Genomic DNA, 27,695 nt, shown 5'->3' on the forward strand with positions numbered 1-27,695 from the left:
ACCAAATCTTGTTAAGAAAAATAAATGGTGCATGCCTTTTAGGTACAACGATAAAACGGAAGTATTAGCCACAGACAGTGAATCTTACCAACAATCAGGAATAGACAAAAAAATCCAAAACTGAGTGATTTAGACCATGCCGAGAAGTCAGCCCGATAAGAAAAGGCAGGTACATTTGGAAGTATTAGAAATAATTTTGTCAGGAATCACTATGCATCACATGCACATGCATGGCACAGTAAACATGTCCGACTAAGACATTACATTAAAATCACTAACAATTGTCCACAAATTATCAACGGAAAAAAAAAAACAAATACTCAAACTGTTTATTGCAAGACCATCTCGTTGCCAAAATTATCATTTATACATATTACACCTATCAGTTTTAATGAACTAAAGCACTAAAGAACGATATAAGGCAGTAACTATATCAATAACATTACACCTTCATACAATAAACTTGCTTTACAACTGTGTAGTCAAATGATACACCAACCAAAACCCAAGGACACCAATGCAACTAAGATCACTGTTGAGAACCATCAAATCTTACACTATCAAGCCATGAAACAACTACTTCAATAGCGGGTCTCTGCCTAGGATCTTGGTCTAGACATTTACAAGCAATGGCAAGCACCTCTAGTAGCTGTTTCTCATGATCCTTATGCCAAATTGCTGGATCAAAAATTTCCTGCTCCTTATTCTCAGATTTCATCTGGAACACCCAAGAAACCAGATTTCTGCAATTTTTCCCCTTGATGACTTCCACAGGTCTTCTAGCTGTTAGAAGCTCAAGAAGAACAACACCAAAACTATAAACATCACCCCTGAAGGTTGCTGTCAGTGTCTGACTATATTCTGGAGGAATATATCCTAAAGTTCCTACCAAGTCAGTTGTCACATGAGTGTCATATGGTTGAAGTAGTCGTGAGAGACCAAAATCAGCCAAATGAGCTTCAAACTTGTCATCCAAAAGAATGTTGCTGGATTTAACATCACGATGCACTATGAATGGTTCACAACCCTTATGCAAGTAAGCTAATCCACGTGCCGCACCTTGTGCAATCTTCAGTCTTGCATCCCATTTTAGAGCTGCGCTTTCATCCACACACTCATGCAGCCAATAATCCAAGCTTCCATTCTCCAAGTACGAGTATATTAACAGTCTGTCATTGCCATGCCGACAATATCCTTTCAGAGAAACAAGGTTCTTGTGTTGAGCTCTTGAGAGGGCCTCTACTTCAGCTTGGAATTCACGTTCCATCTGACCACAGTCACCTGAAAGTCTCTTGATAGCTGCTTTTGTACCATTTGGAAGATATGCCTTGTAGACAAGACCAAACCCACCACAACCAATAATATTTGCCTGGTTGAAATTGTTTGTGGATTTTAACAAATCTGCAACTGTAAGATCCTTGCAATCTGAATTCTGGAAAAGAACCAACTTTGAGGAAACAAGTGCCTCGGATAACCTGTGTGGCCTGCTATTGAGTTCCTCATCATAGTTGTCGATGGGCTTATCATCATCCCTCCTTGACATTCTTAGCAAAATAAATGCAAGAAGCAGTGCAAGCCCTATCCCTATACTTATAGTTATGCCAAGGACATTGCTTCTACCAAGCTTTTTGGAAGAACCGGAAGAACTGATGGGCTTAGTATTGTTGACAATTTTGCAAGGAGAATCAATTTCCCTACAAAGCCCCTGGTTTCCCTCAAAGCTTGAACTTGGGAAGCCTAAAAATTGATTCCCAGTTGGAATTGATCCCTCTAACCGATTATATGCCACACTGAACTTTGACAAGAAAGTTAGGTTGTTAAATGATGAAGGAATTTCTCCAGTAAGATCATTATAAGACAAATCTAAGGTTTCCAAGTTCTCCATCTGTGAAATAGTGCTAGGAATGGTACCAGTGATGTTGTTCCTGCTTAAATCCAAGACATGTAGTGCTTTCAATTGACCAATTTCGGGCCATATATTTCCACTCAATATGTTATTGCTCAAGTAAATTGAAGGAGGGAAGCTTGAGGCCTGGTTATATTGCAGTCCACTTGCACTTGTGTTTCTCTTAACAAAGAGAGGAATGAATGCAAAAGCAGCAAGATTTTCTCTATTACAGTTTGCACACATGAGGCCCTTCAACTCTGTCAAACTTTTCGGTATTTCTCCTGTGAGAGAATTATTCGAGAAATCCATATAGAACAAACTGTCCATCTGACCAATCCAAGAAGGAACACTTCCATTCAAACGGTTCCAAGACAAGTCAAGAACTGCCAACTTCCTGCAATTGGATAACCAAGAAGGAATGTGACCTTTAAGACCACAATTTCCAAGTGCTAAAATCATAAGGCTCTCAAATCCTACTATGGTACTTTCCCGAATTTCCTCACCATGGAAATTCTTGGTGAGGATAAGAGTGGTGAGATTTTTGCACTGCTGCAAAACAGATACTGCCCGAGATAAGTTCTCAATGCTGTTGTTTGAAAAGGATACAAACAAAAGTGAGCTTAGGTTTGCATAGTTTTCAGGGATAGAGCCAGTTAAGCCATTCCTAGCAAGGCTTAAAACCTTCAATTCACGACAAAAGGACAGGGAAGTTGGAAGGTGTCCAGTGAAATGATTAGTAGCAAGGTCGAGTGTTTGAAGATAAGACAAGCCAGTGAAATTAAGCCCAATAGGCCCTGAAAAGGAATTATTTCGGAGGTTAAGCACCCTGAGCTTAAAGCATGAAGCCAAGGTGGAGGGCAAGGGTCCAGAAAATGAATTGCCATGAGCTTCTAATTCTTCTAGCTGCAAAAGATTCCCAAATACATCTGGAAGTTCCCCAGAAAACCTGTTTCCACAAAGCACCAGAATTTTTAGGTTAGAGAGCTTACTTAGTTGCTTGCTTAACTGGCCAGAAATATTGTTGGAAGAGACTGAGAGCTCCTCCAAGGCTGACATTGAATACAAGGAATCTGGAAGAGGGCCAGTAAATGAATTGGAATCCAAATGCAGCCGTTGGAGAGATGTGGTGCAGTTGTCCAAGCCTTCAAGACCACCAATAAAATTATTTGCTGACAAATCAAGGGTGTGAAGTTCTTTGGTAGCACTGCAAATTTGTGAATTGAAGCCGCCAGTGAATGAATTGTTGCTCACGTTGAGAGCAAGGAGACGAGGGAACTCCCCAAAAGGGAAGAGAACTCCAGAAAGTGAATTGCTAGAAATATTCAATACTTCAATGGATTGCAGACCAGAAAGAGTTCCAGCAACAGGTCCAGACAGCATATTATGGCTCACATCAAGGAACTTCAACAGCTTCAACTGGGAGAACTCCACAGGCAATCCACCTTTAAGGTGATTTAATGAAAGATTCAGCACACTGAGCTGATCTAGCTGTGCTAAAGAGGCTGAAATTGTACCATTGAGACCCATTTCAGGCAGGATCAACTTGGTCACTCTACTCGTAACTGTTCCACCACCTCCAGTCACATTGTCACAAACAACTCCACACCAGTTGCAGCAGACAGAGTCATTGGACCATGCTGCGATGATAGAGCCACTTGTAAGTTTTCCTGCAAACTTCTTCAGAGCTGATAAATCATGAGGGTCACAGGGGGCTTGATTATTATTAAGCCCTAGTGACAAGCAAACTAAGCAAGCCAAAAAACACCATTGCAAAAGTGTCATTGAGAAACATCTGAGCAGCACCATTGCTGAAACCAAACTGATATATACTCTGCTCAAAATCAGGACTAAGCTCCCATGAGCACAGCAGAAGCTAGTATCACTGAAAAGTGCAGCGTTGAACTTAAAGAAGAAGAACTACAATGAAGTATCTTTTAGTCACAGCCCCAAGACTTTCAACCTCAAACTGCAACAAACAACTTGCAACTTGCAAAGGAAAGCCACAATTTGAAGGTAAAGATTTGGACTACCAATCCCCACCAAACCAAATCCCAAGAACAAGAGATCTAGACAGTGGGAGAACCCCTACTCAAACTGAAAGCAGATTCAGAAGCACCTCCCTCGAAGAAAGAGATAAGATGCCCAAATGAAGATACTTATATCCCATATCCCCAAACACCAAAGTAAGTAGAACAGGGACCATATGGCAACAGCTTGCGGACGAAGCAACCAACAGTGGCCATTAAAAAAATGAAAGTAAGACAATAATCAACAACACAAGTGGAGGTGTAAGATCCCTCAATTCCAACCTGAAATGTAAGATCTTTAAGCTAAAAAACAAAAACTCATAACCTCAAAACTCAATTCAACTCAACAGCTACCATTTAGCATGAAGAAATCCAACGGGATCTCTCGGGACTCAAAACACACCCCAAAGACAACCCTTTCACACAACAATGAAATCTGTGTTTACTTGGTGCAGCAGAAACCAGAAAGGTTTGAAATTTAAGCCCAAAGGTGAACTGAGGAAGCAGAGCAAAGAAAAGGGTAACCAAGAACAGTGCCCTGAGAACCTACTCTCAACAAACTTTCATCAAACGGGTCCCCTTCAGCTTCCAAACCAAAACCTTTTTTAATTGTTTTCTTCCTTCTAAGATTTTGATTTTTTTTCTTTCTTTTTCTTTCCAAGAGTAATAGCTGTCAGCTCTCTCTGATTTTCAAACCTAAACAGTGACCGATAGAATCTAGAGGAAGACAAGGATAGCAGAAATCTCAAATCAAGAAAACATGATGTAGGAGAGATGTAGTAAGGTAAAAGACAGAAAAGGAAAGTTCTCTCTCTTTACTCAGAATCCCTAAGGCTGTGTTCTTTTAGGGTGATTTGGGGGAGATGATTTGAGGGAGATGATTTGAATGGATTTGAGTGGATTTGAGGGTAATTTTGTTGTTGTTTTTTTGAGTAGATTTGTGGGTAATTGGGAGTGGATTTGGAAGTAAAGTTTGTGAGAATTAGTGTAAGATTTGATTGATGTGATAGATTTAAAAAATTTGTTTAATTAGTAGAAATTAAAGATTACCAAAATGTCCCTAGTAATATAAAATGTTATTTGTTAATGTTATATTTAATTGTAAAAATGTTTATAAAGAGTAAAAAATTAAAAAAAAATTAAAATTAATTTTTTAAAAGGTAAAAAAATTATAATTTAGTAAAATGAATTTATTAAAAAAATTATAATTTTTAGAAGTAAAATGAATTTAGTAAAAAAATTATAATGCTCAGAAGTAATTTGCAAACAACATCTATTAAAACATCAATTTTTGGAACTGCTTATCAATTATAATAATTAGTTTTAATTATATAGAAAAGCATTTGAATGAATTGATTTCATCGTTTGATTATTGTGGTATAAATTACAAAACTGATAACCTAATTGGAAAGAGTAAAGAGAACAAATTCTACCAATTTAGCTCTAACAATTAACTTAAATAAAGAAAAAATAGATATACAACAATTTGCTAATAAAGATTAATTATTATAATTTAAAACAAATTATTATAATTGATACTACTGAATCTATAATTGGATTTATTCCTACGACACTACCACACCCAATAGAAAGAATAACATACCTTTAAGAACTTAAAAATGTAATAAAAAAATGAGTTATCAAAACGAAAATAAACCAAACTCAGAAGAAGTGAAATTGCAATTGCAACCCTAGCCGAAGGCTTCCAACCAGCTCAACAATTTATTCTAGTTTGGACCCAATTAATTTGTTATGTTTTGAACAATTTATTCTGGAAGAGTTTGTTATGTTTTGAACAATTTGTTATGTACACTCCATCCTCCACCCTCCACCATCATCCACCTTCATCACCTTCAGCTGTTGTCTGTCAACAACAACAACAACATGCATCACATCCTCTGCTACGTCCATCCTCCACCATCATCCACCATCCTCCACCTTCCTCACCTTCATGCGGGTCTGTCAAGAAGAAGAAGAAGCTGCAGGCCATCCGCTGTGCATCGTCCAGGCTCCGCCATGCTCCACCTTCGTCTCCTTCATTTGCCATTTTCAAAGCCAAACGCCACAAATTTTCGAATGCTGGTAACCGGTTACTTAGTGCGTAACCGATTACGTATGGCTTCGTTTTCATCCTCTGCAGCGTAACCGGTTACAGCGTCCAATAACTGATTACACCACCCTCGGTTTTAACTTCCTTCACCCGTAGCCACATCTCTGCACTGTATTTTACATAACCATGATTGTCTTCTTCCTCTTCAACCGCATGCTTCATCTTCACCCGCCCATTTCCTTCCCTTCAAAACACACCACCCTTCTTCGTCTTCAACACCGGCCGTCCACCACACATGCCTCCAACCTGCAACAACATTTAAAACTCTTCACACCTCACCATTACCTGATATGAACTCCTCTTCTCCTTGCACATAACTTCAGCTCATCCTCATACACCAAACTTTCTGGTTCATACACTCGCTTGTTTCACACACTCGTACACTCACCAAACAGATGTGCCTCCCTTTTGAAGGGGTCTTCCTGAACTTCAAAATCCATGTAATTGAAACCAGCTCATGCACGAATCTTTACTGTTTGGCAGGAATCTTTGCAGTGTAGTGTAGGGTTGTGTCAAGTAGAGAACCTTATCTCTGCATAACCCAGTCATCCCTATGAATGGCCTTTGACCAACACCAAAAGTGAGCATCTCCCTGCAGTGCCAAACTATGTGGGTAATATTTTATGTTATTATCTATTCGGTATTACGCAATTGGGCCAGGGCAAATGTGTAAATGGGTAACAATCCGCGCAAATCATCTCAATAATACGAAGATTGTTGAAACCGTGCCATCCCGCAAATCCGTCCATTTCCGTCTTCGACAATCACTTCAAACGAACAGACTCACCTCTCTCTATCGTCGCTCGCAAATCACTGTAAACAGTGAATTCCTCTCATGCGAACACAGCCTAAATATTTATCAGAAGAAATAAACTATTTCCTTTAACATATTTTTATTATTAAATAACGTATAAACTTTTATATGAATTTATTAAGGCATTCTAGTCCCTGTTATCATGATTTTTTTACAAATGGATTCTGTTCATTATAAAATAAAATATACTAATTATCTCAGCTAAGAATTTAATAGATGTACTTTTTTTTAATAATATTTTAACTTACCATATAAAATTCATAATTAAGAATAGAGATGTAAAGAATAAAATGAAAAAGAAATTAAATAATAGTAAGAAAAAGGACTAAGAGATAATAAGAAGATACTCCCAAGTAAATTTAAAAAATAATTATCCGCATACTCAATGTATACTCATTGTAAGTAAGTTTTATATATAATTAAATTGTTTTATTAACACTGACCATAAACAATATATTTAAGTACTTTATGTTTAGATAATTAATAATATCACATAAAATAACAATAATAATACTTTTATTAAACAAAATAATAATGTTTTTTTTATTCATTAAATAAAATACAAGATTGTGTAAAAAAAATATGAACAATTTATCTCAATCCACTTATTTATTACAAATACAATTAAAAGTCATGACATTTATATAAAAATATACTAGAGTCAATTCATCACCAATTTTATCCAAACTCATTTAATTAAAAATTAAACAAATATTATCATTAAAATATTAAAATATGTCATTTAAAATTAATTATTATTTATATTATTATATAAAGAAAATAACGCTTATAATTAAATTTTTATTTTTAAATTAAATACTTTTATCTTTAATCAAATTATAATAATTTTTTATTTAATAAATTAAATAATAATACAATCAAAGCAGCTACATAATTCTAAAATTAAAAGATATCACATAACTCTTCATTTTTATCCTTAATGGAATAATTGTTTTTATTTTTTAAATTCTATTATTTATTTATAGAAACGTGTATGCGTATCCTTACTTGCTCTAAGAATAATTATATTTTCTTTTGCATGATATTTAAAATTATAATTATAAGTTTTATCAAATTTATTGTGAACAAAGTTTAAATTTTAAATAAGATCATGTTAAATATTATTATAATTTTTAAATATTATGCTCGTATCTAAAACTCATCAATAATTTTTATTACATAAAAATGTATTAAATAAAATAAAATAAAATATGAGAGATTGTATTAAATTTATGATAAAAATTATTTTTCACAAAAACATAAAGAAACTATCTATTATGAAAAAAAGTTAAGTTTCTAATGAAATATTTAATGTAACTTTTTATGTTGGTGGATCTCTCATACCATAATGTTGATGTAACCACAATCATGTTTATAATTTTCTATATAAGCACAACTTTTATACTTATGAAGCAATTATCTATTATCAAATTTTTAATGTAATTTTCTATAAGTTTTTCTTGTACAACCAAAACTTTGTGGCAGAACTTCTTATATAATTTTCTTTATGAATGTATTTTAAAAATATATTGGCATAGTCACACTCCTGTGCACAAATCTTTGGTACAAATGTTTATAAGATAATGTTATACATGATTGTATGGTCAAAGTTTGTAATTTTCATTTGGCATTTATGTGAATGCAACAATAGTATTGTAGTTGAACCTCTAAACAACAACTTTATGTATAAACGTCTTTCTTACAACAATGTAAAAAGAATCTCAAATTATGGTCAAAATCTTGTTATCATTTTTCATATGAGCTTGTAATCCACACCCACGTAATAAAATGCTACAATCTAATTTTTCATCATCGAGTATATTCAAAAACTTTACTTCAAAATTAAATTATGTAATACAATCACGTGAAAATAAGTGACAATTATTCGAAAATAAATTATATAATACAACCATTCGAAAAATGAGTTATTCTACAAAATTACGAGTCATAACCCAAAAATAATCTATATTATATAATCACAAGTGACAATTATTCAAAATAAATTATATAATACGACAACAAAAAAGTAACAATTACTAAAAAATAAGTCATAATTTAAAATGAATTATATGATACAATCATTCAAAAATGACTAAACACCTACTTGAAAATGAATTATAACTTAAACTTACCTAATTATCGATCAAAATAATGAACCATGTCTTCTCTAAATATAAAATTGTACTTTTTCTAACAATTTATTATTAGAATTTAGGTTTAATACATTATTTGGTCCCTACTTTTAGGGGTTTGGTTCAAAGTAATCCTACTTTTAAAAAAGTTCAGTAAGATCCCATATTTCGTTAAAAAAATGTTCAATCCGGTCCCTTTCGCTTAAAAACATCACGGTTGCATTTGCACCGTTATGTTTTTAACTGTGTGAGCGGAAAGGACCAGATTCAACATTTTTTAACGAAATATGAGGTCTTAAAAGGTAGGATTACTTTGAACCAAATCACAAAAAGCACGGACCAAATGATATATTAAACCTAGAATTTATGATTCACGGTAAAGTGGAAACAACATTCATAACCAACTTGAATTAGTATCTGATCTTTCCTCTATAGAACAACACTTTTAGTTCCTATTTTCTCTTTTGATGAGATAAAAACAAAGAAACTAGAATGATAGGTGTACTTGCAAATGGAGACATGACCTTTATGTAGTATTTGACTGTTACTCTTCTTTAGTTTCATTCATTATAATTTGGTCATTTCAACAAATTAAAATTATTATTAGTTTCTATACAATAAATCTTTCATGTCATATATCTCCTTAACCACATTTTAATTAGATCACTTTATAATTGACTAATAAAATACAATAGTCCTAATACATTCAATTATTTGTTATATATATATATATATATATATATATATATATATATATATATATATATATATATATATATATATATATATATATCAATGACCAAACATGGCTAACATTTATATTTCACTTTTTTATATAATTTCAAAGCTTATTTCGTTAGAAAAAACTCAAATTTAACTAAAATTATTTACTTAAATTCTAAGTTTGACAACTTTATTTACGAGTTTATTTAACATATAAAAATGTCATACAAATAATTTTTATTAACGCATTAATTAATTAATTAATCATTAACCATATAAAAGATAAATTCTAACCACTCAACTATTTTTTTTATTTATCTTTAGTATCATTAATTATAACAACTTCCAAAAAAATAATTATTTTATAACGGACAATTTTTTTTAAGACGAGAGCTCATAAACTCTAATATGAATCATTCCGTCATTTGCGAACTAAAATTTTGAATTGTCCATTTACATTAATTTATACTCTTATGTACTTTTACTCCTAATTCTTCACATAAGGACGAAATCCACAATTAGGGGTAGGAAACTAAAAAATATATATATATTAAGTTATTTGAGTAAAATATTATGGAACAAGGTTGATATGAGATGAATATAGTATTTAATAAAAAGAGATATATAGTTTTTGACCTAATATAAGAATTGATGATTATAATATGATATTTATATAATAAGTATTAGTTAGAAGAATTGAAAAGAGGAGAGAAGGGCTGACTTGTGGAGAATAGATTGGTGGAAGAAAAGAGCAAAAGTGTGTGTAAGGTGCTGACTTAGGAACACTGTGGGTCCCATTTTTCTCTCTCATTGTCAATGCTGTCTACCTAATTTTGTCTCTTCCTTTCTCTCTCTTTGCCTCTTCCATGGCTGCTGTAAACCACCACAGACAACAAATGCTAACAATCAATGCTTTTTCTCTCATTCAACGTTCAAAGTTCAAACCCCGTTTTTGCATTCTGTGCATCCAACTCTTCTGTTTCTCAATTTCTACCAACTGGATATGTCACTGTTCAAAATGGAGCATTAAACATTGCACCTCCAGTTATATGACTATCATTTCTGGCTATAACCTCCCATAAAAAAAATCCAACTAGTTAAATGGAATTGAGAATTCAATTATCTAAAAACTGACTTCCCACGTTAAAGAATCTTTTTAAGCAAGTTAATTTGTATTGATTTCTCTTTCAATAATATCATATTATCAATTATTTAAATAAATATAGATAAGTATAAGGTTATAACTTCATAAATGTGGCAATAATGTTCAAGCCTATTTTATTAGTACAAAAATTAAATGTTATGACGACTTATTATTAAAAATTTTATAGTAAATGGAACATGACAATTTTGTAATAAAATATAAGTTTATTAAATTATTTTTAATTTAAAATACAAATATTATGTTAGTTCATCGTTATATTATCTTTAATTTTCTTCTTTTATCTTCTCCTTCTTATTTCACTTCACCCTCCTTGTATCAGTTGCTTCCATTTTTTGGCTCTTCTCATTATGTCCTTGAAGTTTCATCGCATCGTCTTTACTCTCGCATTGCATTTTACACACCCATAAAATATTAAATATGTTTTTGGTCCTTGACTTTTAGTAAAAATTGGAATTAGTTCCTCTTTCAAAATTTAGACTAATTCAGTTCTCATCTTTAGGACAATGTGAATCTAGTCTTTTTAATCAAAATTTGTTAAGTTTATTATTTGAGGTTTCAAACGCATTTTCAACTAACATTGAAGAAAAAATGTGCCAAACAGTGCAAACACCTCAAATGCTATCATTGTTTGAAACGTCAAAAATTTTGTTAAAATGACTAAATTCATAAATTTAAGTTAAGTAACTAAATTATGTGTCAAAGTTTCAAAGAGTGACTAATTTCAATTTTAGTTTTTCTAAGTTTGATAATTAAAGCAATTTAAATCTACATTAACTATCACAAAGTTGTTGAAACTCATTTGAGTTTGTGGGTGGGGATATCCGCATGTTACTAAAATGAAGTTGTAGTACATTACACCAAAGTAGTTAATCTTATGACTATTGAAATACAATTATTAAATATATGATATTTTATGAATTTAACTTGTAGTACTGAGGTCAAAAGAATTATTAGTGTGGATATTATCTGGTGAAACATATACATATAATTGTATCCGCAAACATTATTGATTCATGGAATATGATAATATATATAATTAACTCAAATATTAAATATCTAAATGTAAATTTCATCTTTTATTTGATTGTGTAGATTTTCAATGATCCATCTTCGTTGATGAATAAAGTCTCAAAGGATGTTTGTGAGATCTAAGGATCCTTTCTTTTAAGTACTTATAGTAAATGATGTTACTTATATAGATATTTTAAGTATAAAAAGTTTATACGTAAATATTAAATGATCATGTGGATTACATTACATTGTTAAAGATTGTATATATGTGGGCTAGAATTCTGGTATATATGGAAGCTTTGTTATGTGAGTAGGAAAACAAATAATTCTGAAAGCAAAAAAAAAGATCACATTCTATGCTAGTTGTGACAATAATTGACATAAAAATTCACTTTCTATACTGGTTATGACATTTACTAACATAAAGGTTTTTTTTATGTCGATTGCAGTAATAACCAACATATAAAGTTATTTTTTTATGCTAATTGTGACAATAATCAATATAGAAAGTGATTTTCTATTACAAACCTAACAAATTTATCTATGTTAAAGTGAACGATTTATAACGTGTTTAGAACCGATATAAAATGTAAACTTTTTATCGTAGATTCAGAAATGACATAAAAAATAAAAACTTTTTGTGTTTGTTGTGTCTATGACGAGTTAAAAACCAGTACAAAAGATTTCTTTTTAACCAATATAAATTTTTTTGTTATGCTAATGTTTAAAAGTCTTCTATAGTCTAAAAGTCAAAATTGAGAAAATATATATTTTCTCTCTTTTCACAATGCTGACTTGTAAAAGAGAAATTGTTTACATTGTTTGTTGAAGACGAAACAAACATCTCTATATTTTCTTCACTTTTTTCTCTCATCGAAAGTGAATAGATTCTTTTACATGCATTGATTTAAAATAACAAAGATTGTGAAAGTGTATGATTATTTTTCAATGGAGGAAGGGTTAGTTCACAAACCGTTGACAATTTTAGCTCACCAACTGCTTGACCTCTCCTTTTGTCAATACCAATTTTTCTTTGCTTTCGGTGGAACAAAATCCATTGCTTCAATTTAGGATATTCAATAATGTCTCACACCTATGTAAAGAAACAATTATCTATTTTTATATATTTTATCTATTTGATTTAGATCCATAGATAATTAATCATTTACTTAAATATAGGGATATGTGTATATTTGCACTCTTTACATAAAATAATCTTTAGATAAATTAAAATAACATATTGCATGCAAGTGTTATTTACATTTTTATATATAGGCTTAATACCCTATTTTGTCTCCAGTTTCGTTCGAAAATGTCAAATTAGTCCATCCTTTAAAAAATGCGTCAATTACGTCCTCACTTAATAAAATTTGCATCAATGAAATCCCTTCCGTTAAATCCGTACAAACGGCGTTAATTATTTTTCTCTCTCTTCTACTTGAATAATTAACGCCGTTTGTACGGATTTAACGGAAGGGATTTCATTGATGCAAATTTTATTAAGTGAGGACGTAATTGACGCATTTTTTAAAGCATGGACTAATTTGACATTTTCGAGCGAAACTGGGGACAAAATAGGGTATTAAGCCTTATATATATCAACAATGAATATATCCGTTGCTATAAAATAAATTGTGTTATTTATATATTTTTTTGATACTTTTTTTATATATCTGTATTTAAGAAATGATTTATTCTTAATAAGTTCAAGTAGGTTACATGAGTTAAGTTAAAAGAGATAAAACTAATTAATGTCTTTTATTATACTTTTTGAATCCAAAACCTTGTTATTAAGATTGCTAATTGCTATCACTTTTCTTTTGGTGTTCCGTCCCATCACTTAATTATGGATTTATGAACAAACTAATTAATTTACAAGTGCATGACAGAGTTTTTTTTTAGTTTTTTTTTATTTTTATATATCAGGTTATTATTACGAAATATTTTGATAAATAAATATTTAGAGCATATTTTAACGATGCAATTTATAACGAAAAATTTCGAAACTAATTGATTGCAATGATAAAATATAGTTCTACTTTTATAATAATAATAAAGATGAAAAGAATTAAAAACTTTATCACTGTCTCTAAAACAATTCGTATAAAAATAAAAAAATATTTCTCTTGAAGAGTAATTAACTTGTGTTAAATAGTGAAATGAGTTATAGTCAAGAAAATAATGACTATGGTTTACAATGGCAACGATTTATTTATTTTCATTATTAATAACACTTAACTTTTAAACAATTCAGAAATATAAGCTTTTTTCCTCTCCATATATACCTTTCTGAGACAGTTTTATTCAGAAATATATTTTTTATAAAAATTAAAAGTTCCATATATTTTTTATTATTTTTTTGTCTTGAAGAAAATATCTGAACATAAAAATAAAAATCTAATTTTGAATTAGACAGATTTGAAATTTTGAACATGCTGGTGGGATTTTCGTACACAGAAGAAGCAAAGAAGAGGGAAAATGTTGGAGGCCGTGGAATGCACGCGAAAGAGAAAGCGTGGGTTAAGGTGAAGCAATGGGAAGGGTGACTAACAGTGATGGTTAATTATAATAATAATAATAATAATAATAATAATAATAATAATTGATCAATTAAAGTAAATGGGATTAGTTAGTTAATGAGAAACGTGACTTGATTTGATTTACTGCCTGCACATCATAGTCACGTGATTCCATTCAATCAAATAATAACCACTACCTCTTTTTTTCTTTTTCTTTTTAGTTTTTTTTGTTGGCATTGACCACTCCCTTTCACATACCCTCTGTTCTCAAACTTATGGGTACAAAGGTAACACAATCATTGCGTCATATATATATATATATATATATATATATATATATATATATATATATATATATATATATATAATTTATTTTTTTCTATTATAGGATCAAGTACAAATTTATGGAAAATGATACTTTGACTATATTTTTTTGACAATATTTTAACATTATCTACATGTCATTCTGTGATTGATTCAAAATTACTCCATAATCAATAATAATAATAATCATAAACACCAACATAGAATAATCATTGAACGACACGTAGATGGTGTTAAAATGTTGTAAAAAAAAAGATTGTCAAAGTATCATTATCCCAAATTTATTCACTTACGTTTTTAGTTCTTTAAGTTTTACGATTATTTGATTTTAATTATTTTTATGACTTAATTGTGTCAAATATATCAATGATATAATTTTAGTATATTGCTAATATTATGTTAGCAAATTATAGTAAATGAAAATATTATATTTATGCAAGTATGATATTAGAGATGAAGTTTCTTCCTACCATCTAAACTTTTTTCTTATATTTCCAAATTATTGAAAATATCTTTATTTGTTGAGGTGGATAAATAATTACAGATGCGAAAAATACTCAAAAAATTTTGAAATCTGACTAATTGGATTTTGAAATTCGATTGGGTTCTGATTTTGAAATTCGATGAAGAACTAGTCAGGATTTTGAAATCTTGGATTTGAAATATGTTGGGTGTTTTTTCAATTTTTTTAAAATTTATCTTATTTTGAATTTAATATATATGTTTTATTTATTTTCATTTGATTAATAATTTTGTATATGACTTATAAATCTATTATTTAAAAAAAATTAACATTAAAAAGGAAAAATCAACTTTGACAACTTTGGCATTATGAAGAAAATTGGAAGTGTAGGGAGAAAATCTATTATTTAAAAAAAATTAAATTAAAATTAAAAAGGAAAAATCAACTTCCAAAGTAAAAAGATTTATCGCAGACCAATTTTGGCATTCTGAAGAAAATTGGAAGTGCAGGAAGAAAATTTTAGAGGTGCATGGAGAAACTCCGTACTAGAGAAGCTCAATGGTCCCAACTATTTGTTGGAGGCCTATGTTTTTAATAGCTTTAGATAATTATTGATCAACCTTACTGCATAGTACTCTCGTGCTGTTTTCTGGTTTGCGTGGACTGTTTAGATCGTCCCTCTATCGGAGGGGAACTTCATTTCTTAATGTAGTATGGAGACGACAACACTGAACGCATTTAGGCAGGGTTGCCCGATTAACATGTTGTAGGAGGTGTTAGCCTCCATGAGGAGATACCTTACTCACATTTCCTTATTGTCCCGCCCGGCTCCAAGCCTAGTCCTTAGATCTATTTACCTCACGTGCGAAACAAAGAGTTTGTTTGTTATATGGACGATAAGGTCTTCTGACAAGTCCATCTTCTCAAAAGTTTTCTAGTAGAAGATATTGACCAAACTCCCTTGATCGATCATAACTTTAATATCTAGTTATCTCGACTGTAATGACCATGGGGTCATCGTGCTCTAGACCAGGAGCTTTAAATTCCCCGTCTGTGAAGGTAATGGGCGACATGGACTTTGGCTTTTTATCCACCAAGTGGACAATCTTCAGAGCCCGGATGTGGTGCTTACAAGTAGACGATGAGGACCCACCTCCTATGAAACCTCAAGATATGGTATGGATATGACTGCGTAATGAGCAATCACTGCTTCTGCTTCTACTCCTACTCCTACTCCTACGCCTATAGTCTTGTTGGTGCTTAGTCCTTGAAGAGTGACAAGGACGCTTGCGCCTCCTCTAAGGACTTCTTCGACGTGGAGGACTCTGGTCCTCCCGCTCGGTCTTGATACACTTTTGAAGATGACTTGCACAGATCAACTATTCAATCTTATCTTGGAGTGTTTTACCCTCCTTCATTGTATGCCCCATATTCTAGTGATACCGATAATGTTTTTTATTGTCGGTGTTACACGGGGTCAACTTCCTTTTCGTAGGCGGAAGGAGGTTTAGACTTAATGTCTTTTCCAAGATTCTCGCTCAGGGTGCATTGAGGGAGATGTACTGGTGGGAATGAGGGCCTTAGGGGAGGTCATTTGGGCGTGATCCACCTCCTTTGTTGTTTCCATCGTTCGACTTTTTCCCCTCTGTCTTCCCACTGGTTGTAGCCTTCTGTTGCTCTTTGCGAAATTCTCACATGTCTTTTACCCTCATGTATTTTGCAGCTCTGTCTTTTAGTTCCTCTGTTGTCTTGGCTGGCTTCATACACAAGTTGTTTGCAAATTACCCTTATCTCAAGGTCGTTACCACATGTTGCAAAGCGAACTCCTGGCTGAGGTTCTTGATCTGCAAGGAGGTCTTTCCATAACAATCCATGAAGGCCCGAAGAGGCTCATCCTCATCTTGCTTGAGGTTCACCAAGGCCAGGGTGGTTAACTGTTCCGAGCAGCTTGTCGCGAACTACTTGCCAAAATGGGAGTAAACAATTGAGAAGTTATCGATGGAATTGAGTGGCAACGAGTTGAACCATGACAAAGCTTTGCCTTTAAGGGAGAAGGAGAAGGCCTTACACCACACCAGGTCACTTGCGATGTAGAAAGCCAATAGATTGACAAACATCCTTAAATGCTTATCAAGGTCAATCAACCCATCATACTTGTCGAACTTGAAGGCGTCCACTACTCGGACATGGGTGTCTCCTTGATGGTCGGGGAGAAAGTAACAATCTGGCCATGTGGACCGTTTGTACCGAAGGATTGCCTTTGTTGGCTCTCGTGCTTCCTTCTTGGACGATTTGCACGGTTCCTCCATCTGGTTGGTTGAGCAAGTTGTCTTAGTGTACACGAAACCGATTGTTGGGCGGTTTGTTCTTGGTGGATGGTTGCATTCTTAACCCTCAAAGTTGGAAGCTCCTCCTCATGCCTCTACTACCTTTGATTTGTCACTACATTGCTCTGATTATCTCTATCGAGTTTTGTTGGTTGCCTGACTTCTCCGGTGCAATGTTGCTCATGTTTCTCGTGGTCACCATAGAGTTGCTATCTTTTGAATACTCGGGCTTGACAGTGGGCGCCAAATGTTTTAGGTGTGGAGGTTGAGGTCAATGGTCCAATGTTTTATAGATTGCAAAAGGAGTCCAAATGTTCGTCTTCACGCTACGGTTCATCATTGTTGTTTGTCCGTTACACTTGGAGGTTATATATATAAAGTATAAAGATTCGACAACTCAAGCATTAATGGCGCAATAGTTGTAAAATTACCTACCTCTTTACCTCATGCATATAATTATAGATTTTGGTGGAGATCCTTGATTAGTGGCGACCTAATTACAACCTAATTGGAAGTAATAACACTTTACCTTAAGTTGTTCAACATTAGAGATAATTCTTTTATTACATAACCATTCAGTCTGATTTCATGGTCACTCAGTCATTAGTAGTTTGATTCATTTCATCTAACTAACGATTCACCATCCAGTCAGTTTATGACCAGACATTCACATTCATAGGTACGAAGTTGTTTGATCATAGTATAATTTGTGGACCTAAGATAACTATTATTTCTAAACCTAAAAATTAGTTTACCCTCTTCACATTTATAGTATAAAGAAGGAAGAATTTTTGCATTTTATTATTTTATACTGAGAAAATAATTAAGTAAATTGGTCAAAAAAAATAAGGTTATATTAAAATAGACTGCATATACATGTTCAATTTAATTTTTTATATACATAATATGATACATAAAAAGCATTTGATCGATACAATTTTAATTAAAATGTTCTTTACGAAGAGCTGGTAATATGAAAAAATATAATTTGTGGGTATTGCTGTTACTACGTAAGAAAAGATTTGACAGAGGAAAAGTAGTTAACAACGTTGACAATGGCTAATGCTTTCACCATGATCGGTGCATACAGTAGTGATGCAGATGTGGGTAGGTTTGACTTAAACAACATTCAGTAAATTTTGTCCCCCATTAATAAAATTATTAGGTAAAACCTTTGCATTTTAAAATAAGTGTCTTTTTAACCTGCAAAAGTTTCATACAAAATAATAAATTATTTAACTATCATTATAAGTTTTTGTAGTAAATATGCAGGTACATTCCATACTAAAACAATAGTTTAATAAACTACTTCATTTTATATGTATATTTTTTAAAAATTTTGTCCTGTGATTATTAAAAGTTCTAATTGGATTTTACTAATTATGTTTGGTTTAATAAGTCATAGAGACGAATTTAGTAAAAATTTATAAGATGGACTTGAGTTTTTCAGAATAATTTGGATATGGAATTAAAGTGGCAATTGATCTTTTAGATTAAGAACTTTTCAAATATATTCTTATAGATTGAAAGAAACATAATTACTTGTTACTTTTGCACACAAATAAGAGTCACAAGTGTGGTTAGAAACAAGGTTATTTTGTTGTTATTTTTGTGATGTTAATGGCGGTTTTTTTTTCTTCCCTTTTAGTGAACTGTGTCTTTAGAATTTTATAGGATTTTTGGATCTTGAATTTGGTGGAGTGATAGAAACTAAAATTTTTGGATAAATATTGTGTTTTTTTTATAAGTCTTGTGTTAGATTATTCTTCACCTTTGATAAATTTTTAATAATGGAAAACCAACAAAACAAACATACAAATGAGTTCAAAGTATTAATTAAGAATCTTTATCAATATAACAACATAACTCCTCAAGATTAAAAAAGAAAGTTTAAACCTTAAAAAATACATAATAAACCAACTTCAATTAGTCCCCAATAACAATATAAACAAAGTAACATTATCATGATGAAATTACAAACTTAAAATTTATGCTAAAAAGTCAGAATTTTTTTTTTTAAAAAAAGATAATAATCTAAACTTTAAGAAAGGTTTAAAGGAAAATAATAATAATAAAAATAACTCATGTAAACTTTGTATATAACTTCCATTCGAGTAATATAGGAATAATAAATTTATAGAAGAGGGTAAATCTTTCTTTAATCGATTGAGCTTTTATCTTTATATAAATTAAAATAATAACTCTCTTATTACATTTATTGGTAGTGATTATTCAAGAAGAAACATATATCATTCATCTAGTGTGTACATATATACATACACATTCACACTCACACAAGTATACATACTCAGAAGCACACACACGTGTGCATACTTATAAAATTTACTTTTTTTTGTATAACAATTGTTATAATTGCAATGTGACATAACCATATATTAGTGAGATAAACATAGAAGAGATTTTAAAATGTTTTAAAATATTATGAATTTATTTATATTTGGATAACAAAAAATAGAAGGTAATCTAAACATTTATTTTAATTTAAAATTTTGAAATGTATGTAAGTATAAAATAAGACTTTTATTATATATGTACTTATTGGGGTAGATATTTCCTCACAAGTTCGATATGAAGTTTACACCTCTATTCGATATGAAGTTTACACCTCTATTCATGCATATATTTGATTGAGTTGAATTTGGTCAAAAGATCACAAAAAAGGACGTAGTGCCTTTGGAGCACCTCCAAATGCATTCCAATACTCACATCAACAAGATCTAAGATGTATAATAATGTACTAATTGAACAATGTTTATCGTGTAAATAGTGTCTTATTTATAGGATTTTACCTAGATGGATATTGATTAACCACGTCTAGAGTTTCTTAATATTTTATTAACATTTTTTCATTGTTATAGTGAAATAATCTCATTTTAGTTTCCACATCTTAAATGGTTAATATGATCTTGATATATACTATAAGGATGATATCAATATATAATTGATGTATCTCGATTCATCAAATATAATAACTTTTATGTTTGAGACCATTTCAAAAGTCTTTTGAAAGAAAATATTAATATATAATAACCATTTTTTATTTCTATTCTTACATAAATTTATCTCATGATAAATATATGATAAATATGAATTATTTTATTTTTGCACTGAATCTATTTATTCAAGTCATCATGTAAATAAAAATAATAATAATGAGAAAATGATTATTTTTTTTGGGTGCATTTGTTTTACATATGCATCATTTTAGTGACTTTTGTGTTACAAATAAATTAAGTATTTTAATGAATTTTAAGAGCTTGCCCAAAACACTTACCACAAATAATAATAATATATAAATGGAACATTAGGTAAAGAAACTTGCATTATAAATACACTCTAATTAGTTTTTATTCATAAACTTGAGCGCAATATATGTTTGTTATACTTTATTTTCTATTACCAGCACAATTTATGCTAAAAACTATTTTTATTTTCACCCAAATTTTTCGAAATTCACCAAACAAGCGTGCTTAGGAAGAAATTTAAGATCCAGAAAACCCCCCAAAAAGGAAAAAAAGAGAGGATATATATATATTGTGTACAACGTAAGTCTAACGGCATCATCTTTGACCACAATGTTGGGTTTGTCTTGCATATGAAAGCAAGCTTTCTGTTGTTACATTTTGTGTGTGTAAAGCAACCTAACTTGCAAAGAAACGAGTGAAGGGGAATCAAAATTAAAACGATGTTGGGTTAGTCATCATCATGGGACATTATCAAATATGGAGTTATTATAACTTCACATAGCATTAAAGAAACAAACTTCTAAATATGGAGTTGGTAAATTAAAGCCCCAATTTAAGCAATCCCCATTTCCACTTTTAATTAAACAATACTCATCTTCAAAACTACCATTAATGGACTTATGCATAAATAGTATAATGAGAGATACCTATACAAAAAAGAAAAAAACTTTTTCTACACCATATCATATCATTAGTATAAAATATTCATTAGTTTTGTCGATAATTAATTTTCTATACAAAAAATTTACTAACTATACTTATTAGAGTCTCTTTTGAATACATATATTTTTATACACAAAATTTTCATCTATTTTGCGTGATTTTAACTTTTGCTTTAAAAGAACCATTTTTATTTTAATACAAAAATATTTTCTTAGTTTCTCATTATCCAACATTTTAATTTACATTGTTTAGACAATCAGTAAAAAATTATCTAAAAGAAATTCTTTCTTTAACACTGCACAAAAAATTATGCAAGATTTCTCAAAATAGATTTCAATTTAAAAGTCAACTATTTTGATCATTCCACTAAGTTTGAAAGTCACATTTTCATAAATTTGACACACAATTTGCATGTGACGTTTAGCATAATTCAAATTGACAATTCCAAAAAGTCAAATATCATGTTAAAAACCAATTACAGCACAATAACAATTCAATCTAAACATTCACTCAACCATTCAAATATCATTTAATGTATATTATATTTATGTTGATATAAATATAACCGAGGTTTAATTATGAGTGTTACCATAAAAATCTACCTACAAAATTATTTTTAACTTTAACTCATTCTAAATTACGTGTCATTTAAAATTTATAAAGAACACGAACAAATATTTCTCATCCTAAAAAATTAAGGGCTTCTCTAATTTAATCTATTTTTATCGTGATAATTTTTATAAACAAATACCTAGTAAATATACATACCTGTTCTTCTATCACATCTATTATATATATATATATATATATATATATATATATATATATATATATATATATATATATATATATATATATATATATATATATCTTTTCCCCTAAGTATCACTTAATATTTTGAGCGTTTATCTATAATTTTTCTTTCAAAAATATGAAGAAAAAAAAGTATGGCTCAAAATTTACACACACGTGTGTACACCAAATAATTGTGGCCTAAGTAGAATCCTAACAAGAATATGTTTTTTTTTTGTTTTCATGGAAAATGATATTTGCTTGGTTGTTATAGAATATGAAATTGTGCAAAGCAAAGTTACCCTTTTCTCTCAAACGTGGTAAAGTGAAAGGTAGTGAATAATCCTAGGAGATAAACTCCAAATTTTTGTTAAAGATGATCCAATAACTTAATAAAGATTAATATAATGGTCATTATGCTATTTTGGCATGAACCTCGTAACCTTTTTCTTTGTTTTTTTGGGACAAAGGTTTGTTATGATAAGTCTTGAGAAGTAAGGTTATAAAAGATGGGATTTTCATAGTCTAGCATGATGATGGCACCGTCCACCATAGCCACATCCATCATAACCCTTTTTCACATGCTCTTCTCTTTTTAGATGGTTGACATTTCTAAAGTAATTAATACACCCATTTTTCCATGGAACCAATAAACAAAACTTAGTTTCAATGGCTTTATATTTCTCAGATAAATGTCTAAAAGTAACATCCTTTGCATGACCTTGCTGGCATGTATGATAACTGATGTTTGCTTGTCTTCAAACAATCATATTATGTATTGCACTTTCTTTTTGTCTTTTCAATTTCAATTCATTTTTAAGATAATCAAGTTTTGGACCCAATGAAGAGTATTTTAAGACTATGATCTTTGAATATGAAAAATTAATGAGCTTAAATGACCCTTCTCTCTCTTTTCTATTTCTTTAATTAATGAAGAATCTAGTTAAGTACTATACAAGTAAACACCATGAATTGTTATTATTAAGCAATCTCAAATCTCATTGTCTCACACTCAAATGTAGATTATTTCACTTAACTCTAGGCACTTTGTCAACCCAAGATGCTTCACAATAATTATAATTAACTTGGTTTATAAGTAATCAAATTCGACCTAGAAATAATAATTAACCCTAAATGAGAGTCCCATTGACTTTATTTTGTTGGTATCACCAAACCCACCTTCTTTGGCAATTTTTTATTTATTTCTTTTTTATAATTCAAAAACCTCCACCACTTTTTTCTCTCTCTATTTTTTAAGAATTTAATTTCAAATTAAAAAATTTCACTCCAAAAGTTGCATTTGAATGAGTTTAGAGTTAGCTCTTCCTTTCTGATATCAAAATGAATGTATTTCTGATTAGTAATTCTTATAGGTCTAGGTAAACATTATTTGCAACATGTTTTAGGAAATTTGAATTCAGTTTCACTTGAACTAATCACATATTAACAATGAATGTTTTGTTGATTAGATAGGTTTTATTGGCTATATTTACTGTGTGCATTTATTTAAGTAAAATATAGATTATGTTCAAATTACATAATAAACATAAGATGTATAGATTCCTTGCAATGAATAACTATGAACAATCATCTTTCAAATTCTCTCCACATTTCCTCGAAGTACCTTTCAAAACAAGGAAAGAAAAGAAAAGAAAAATAAAGAAAAGGAAAGCAAAAATGGCATATATTCTTTTCCTTTTCACTTTTTTTTGTTCTTTTTGTTGGTAACTCAAATATACCCTTTGATCCAAAAGAAATTGAATTGAATTGTGACCTTAAGGGGGTAAGACAGGTAGCCCAGTCCACAACCTTTTCTTTAACATTATCGAATTGCTTCGGCTTTTGTCTCGTTGTAAAGGATGCTTAAGGTTATAAGTTTAAGCCCAAGCTCATTGCTTCCTCCGTCCATCCATTTCTTTTTGCACCAAATCAATATAATGAAAATACCCAAGTATCCTTCACTGCATCACACTCCCACTTTCGTTGCCGCCACCACTACGAGACCGCTAGTGTAGAAATAGAAGAAGAGAGAAAATACTAACAGAAATTATCCCGAAAATGTTTTTCTGAAAAATATTTTGGTTTAATGAAATTCTCTACTTATTTGATATTTCAATTGGATCTTTATTTTTGAAAAATTAAAATAAATAAAGACTTGCCGTCAAAATTAGATAAACGTCGTTAGATTGGCACGTACATGACATGCTGACGGTAGTGTTTTAAATGATGTGACAAAATTAGTTTGACATGAATTTTTGTTTTTTTAAAATTAAAGAAATTGAGAAAAATTAATTAAATTGAATTGTTTCGGTAGGGATTAGGGATTTTGTTTAAGAGTTTTAGGATTCATCAAACGTTCATTAATGGTGAAAGAGGAAGTTGATACTCCCAGTAGGAGTTCGTTGGCGGTGGGCGTTAACGACGACGCTGGTAGCAGGCGTTGGCGGCGGTGCTAGTGACAGACGTTGGCAGTGGTGTTGCCTCTTCCCACATGGTGGTGCTGCCTTTTGGAGTAGAAAAATCTCAAAGCTTTATTTCGAAACAAATCTTACAATTGGATAAACCTACGTATAATTCTAATAGAAATATCAAACTTTTCTTCCAAAAAGCCATCATGATTTCAACTTGTTTAAATTTAGGCACATAAGAACATATGTAAGATTAATACTAATTTATCTTTCATGTAAGATACAACTAAAAACAATGCTAGAATTTGAGGCCTCATAGTTTTAAGAGAATTAGCACCCAAATCTGAAAATTTAGTTTGTAGAGTCAAAGTGGTTTCGTCAATAGAAAGTTGCTTTGCAATTGTGCATTGGACAATTTACAGAGTTTCTAGATGATCATTCGGCTAGTAAAGGGAACACATAAGAGAAGCCATTATTGACAGTTTCTTCATGCAGCTACAATTTTATTTTCCTTCTTGTCCTCCTTCCTTCTCCGGTACTAAAAGAATAACATAAATTCAGTTTAATTAAGCAGCAAATAAAAGATGATTTTGAGAGGGTAAATTGGGTATATCAGCGGAAGAGAGATAAAATTGTGTTTTATCTTCAAACTTGTGAAGCACTGACACCATACAAAAATAGAGAAGATCCACCAACTCAGTCGGTGACGGAGTTTTGTGCACTTTGCTTGCTTCAACTTTTCCTCTGCTCTCTACCACGTGTCGACAGTCACCGTCAACTCACTCCCTTTCGTCAACGAAACCCTCAAAAGAGGTTCTAAACCAATTTTACCCAAATTTCTTTTAAATAAATGAAAATAAAAACAAATAAGGCAGAAAAGGTGTCAATATATTCTAGCCGACCAAAATTCAATTAGATTAAAATAAATAAAAACCCTAGCCGGCGAGTGGATCCTCGGTGTCTTCTCCGAGGGCGAATGGACGGATAATGATGACTCTCGTGGTGTTGGCGCTATCGAATAGTTTGGCATTAGCGCTTCCGATTCAACAGCCGTCGAAGGGGAACAGTGGTGGAGGAGGCGGCGGAGAAAGGGAGGATTACTGGAGCGAAGGCACGACAGCGGTACTATTTGAGTCGTGAGGAGAGAAGTATCTGGACGAACTCGGATTCCAAAAGAATCCTTATTTGAGTAAGCACTCAAATTTCTCTAATCCCTAATTTTCATAAATAATTCATTTTAATTAACTTCTCTCAATTTCTTTAATTTTAAATAAACAAAAATTCAGGTTAGACTAACTTAACCTTTGTCACGTCATTTAAAACACTATCGTCAGCGTACCAAGTATACATCATTTCATGCAGGTATTCCCAAAATTTTATTTAGGAAGATGTATTATGGAAATCTGATTCAAAAATTGCGTTCTAGATGTTTTGTTATGAAAATCTCATTTAAAAAATTTCTTTAAGTTTGTTCAATTCAGTTATAATATTTTATTTGTTTATTTATCTTAAATTTTATTAATTTTCTTCAATTATGTTATTTTTCTAGCAATATTTAAATAACTAACCGATAGTAAATAAACAAGGGTTAAATATGTGTTTAGTCTCTCAACTATCAAACGTTTTTATTTTTAGTCCCTCTTCCAAATTTTGGTATACTTTGATCCGTATCCTTAAAGAAACTGTAATTTTTTGTCCTCCATAACCAACGACGTTAATTTTTTCTAACGTGGCTCGGTGTGTCACGTGGAATTGACGCACTTTTTAAAGGATGGACTAATGTGATATTTTCGAGCGAAACTTGGGACAAAATAGAATATTAAACCTATATATTACTTTAATTAAATATATATATATATATATATATATATATATATATATATATAAATAATATATGAAAAACTATAGGATATTATCTTCTCTCATCCAAATCAAATTCAAAACTTAATTTAATTTAAGAAACATTATACTTTAGCATGTATAATCCAACCACTATATTAAAATCTCAACAAGATTATCATGTTAGGAGCTTTAAAATAATCCTCTGTCAATAAAAAAAAATCAAATAACATTCTTATTTAATTTCAAACATTCAAATTGTTTTCAAACAAAATCATATTTTCTACATTTAACTTAAGTACTGTGACAAGGTTATCTTCACATCTAAACAATCCATCTCAAGATTTAATTACTATTTTTTTTCCAATTCATATAATTTTCATACTTTAATAATATTTTCTATACAATACAATTCACATAAAATCATAAATCAATTAATATACAAATTAGTTTTCATTTTACATTTATAATAAACATTAAAGTAAAATCCATTAAATAAAAAAATAAAGAAATTTAAATTTTTTTACCTTGAATGAAAATAAGCTTATTTGAGAAAAAAATTTCTCATTTGAATGAATTTTAGGTGTACTCATGGGTTAACTTTCAATGCTACTTTTGCTTGAGAAAAAAAAAATCCTTCGCTTAATTAAAAATAGGACTAAGAGAAAGGTTATTTTTAATTGGTTTAATTGCTTGTTTTGTCCCTAGTTTGGCTGTAACGTGTCAAGTTAGTCCACACTTTTAAGAAAGTTTCAATTACGTCCAAACTTGGTTTAAAAGTGTCAATTTCGTCCAAACGTAGTAAAATTTGCTTCAATCAAGTCCCTTCCGTTAAATCCACATAAACGGACGTTAATTCTTTTTCTCTCTCCTCTGTTGCTCTGCTCCTCTCCTCTGCTCCTCTCCTCTGCTCCTCTGCACAACAGCAGACCCTCTCAGCCTTTTGAATATAATCCTAGCACCAAAATGATAAAAAAAGGAAAAGTATAATCCTACATTAACATGTCAGGAATTTTTCACTCAGTCCTAGCTAGCATGATTTAAAAAATTACAAGAAAATAAAAGTGAAGTATCATGTTAAGTAACGGCTAGCGATGCCCATGAATGGAATTTATACAAATTCATGCAGTAGAATACCATTCTGCAATCTCAGCCGAAAGATGGTGATTTGGTAAAATAATCACTGATTAATCAGAGTACTTCTAAAAATCATCACAGATTATT

At 31.0% G+C, this 27,695-nt stretch overlaps 1 protein-coding gene and 1 non-coding gene across 2 annotated transcripts; both read right to left on the bottom strand.

Annotated features, from left to right (window-relative positions):
• Positions 1-292: 292 nt before the first annotated feature.
• LOC148196602 (phytosulfokine receptor 2-like) lies at positions 293-4,950 on the bottom strand. The gene has a single exon (XM_088093026.1). The coding sequence runs from the start codon at positions 3,692-3,694 to the stop codon at positions 530-532; it is 3,165 nt and encodes a 1,054-aa protein (XP_087949152.1). The 5' UTR covers positions 3,695-4,950; the 3' UTR covers positions 293-529.
• A 22,663-nt stretch (positions 4,951-27,613) lies between these two features.
• Positions 27,614-27,695, bottom strand: LOC124834538 (small nucleolar RNA Z196/R39/R59 family). The gene has a single exon (XR_007028499.1). It is a non-coding gene; the product is annotated as a small nucleolar RNA Z196/R39/R59 family (small nucleolar RNA).

This window comes from Vigna umbellata, chromosome 6 (assembly GCF_029865625.1).
Source record: "Vigna umbellata cultivar VRB3 chromosome 6, Vumbellata_1.0, whole genome shotgun sequence".
NCBI classification, from domain to species: domain Eukaryota; kingdom Viridiplantae; phylum Streptophyta; class Magnoliopsida; order Fabales; family Fabaceae; genus Vigna; species Vigna umbellata.

Bases quoted from the DNA above. Each gene is read 5' to 3' on its own strand.
- LOC148196602 (XM_088093026.1), bottom strand. From the start codon at position 3,694: ATGGTGCTGCTCAGATGTTTCTCAATGACACTTTTGCAATGGTGTTTT.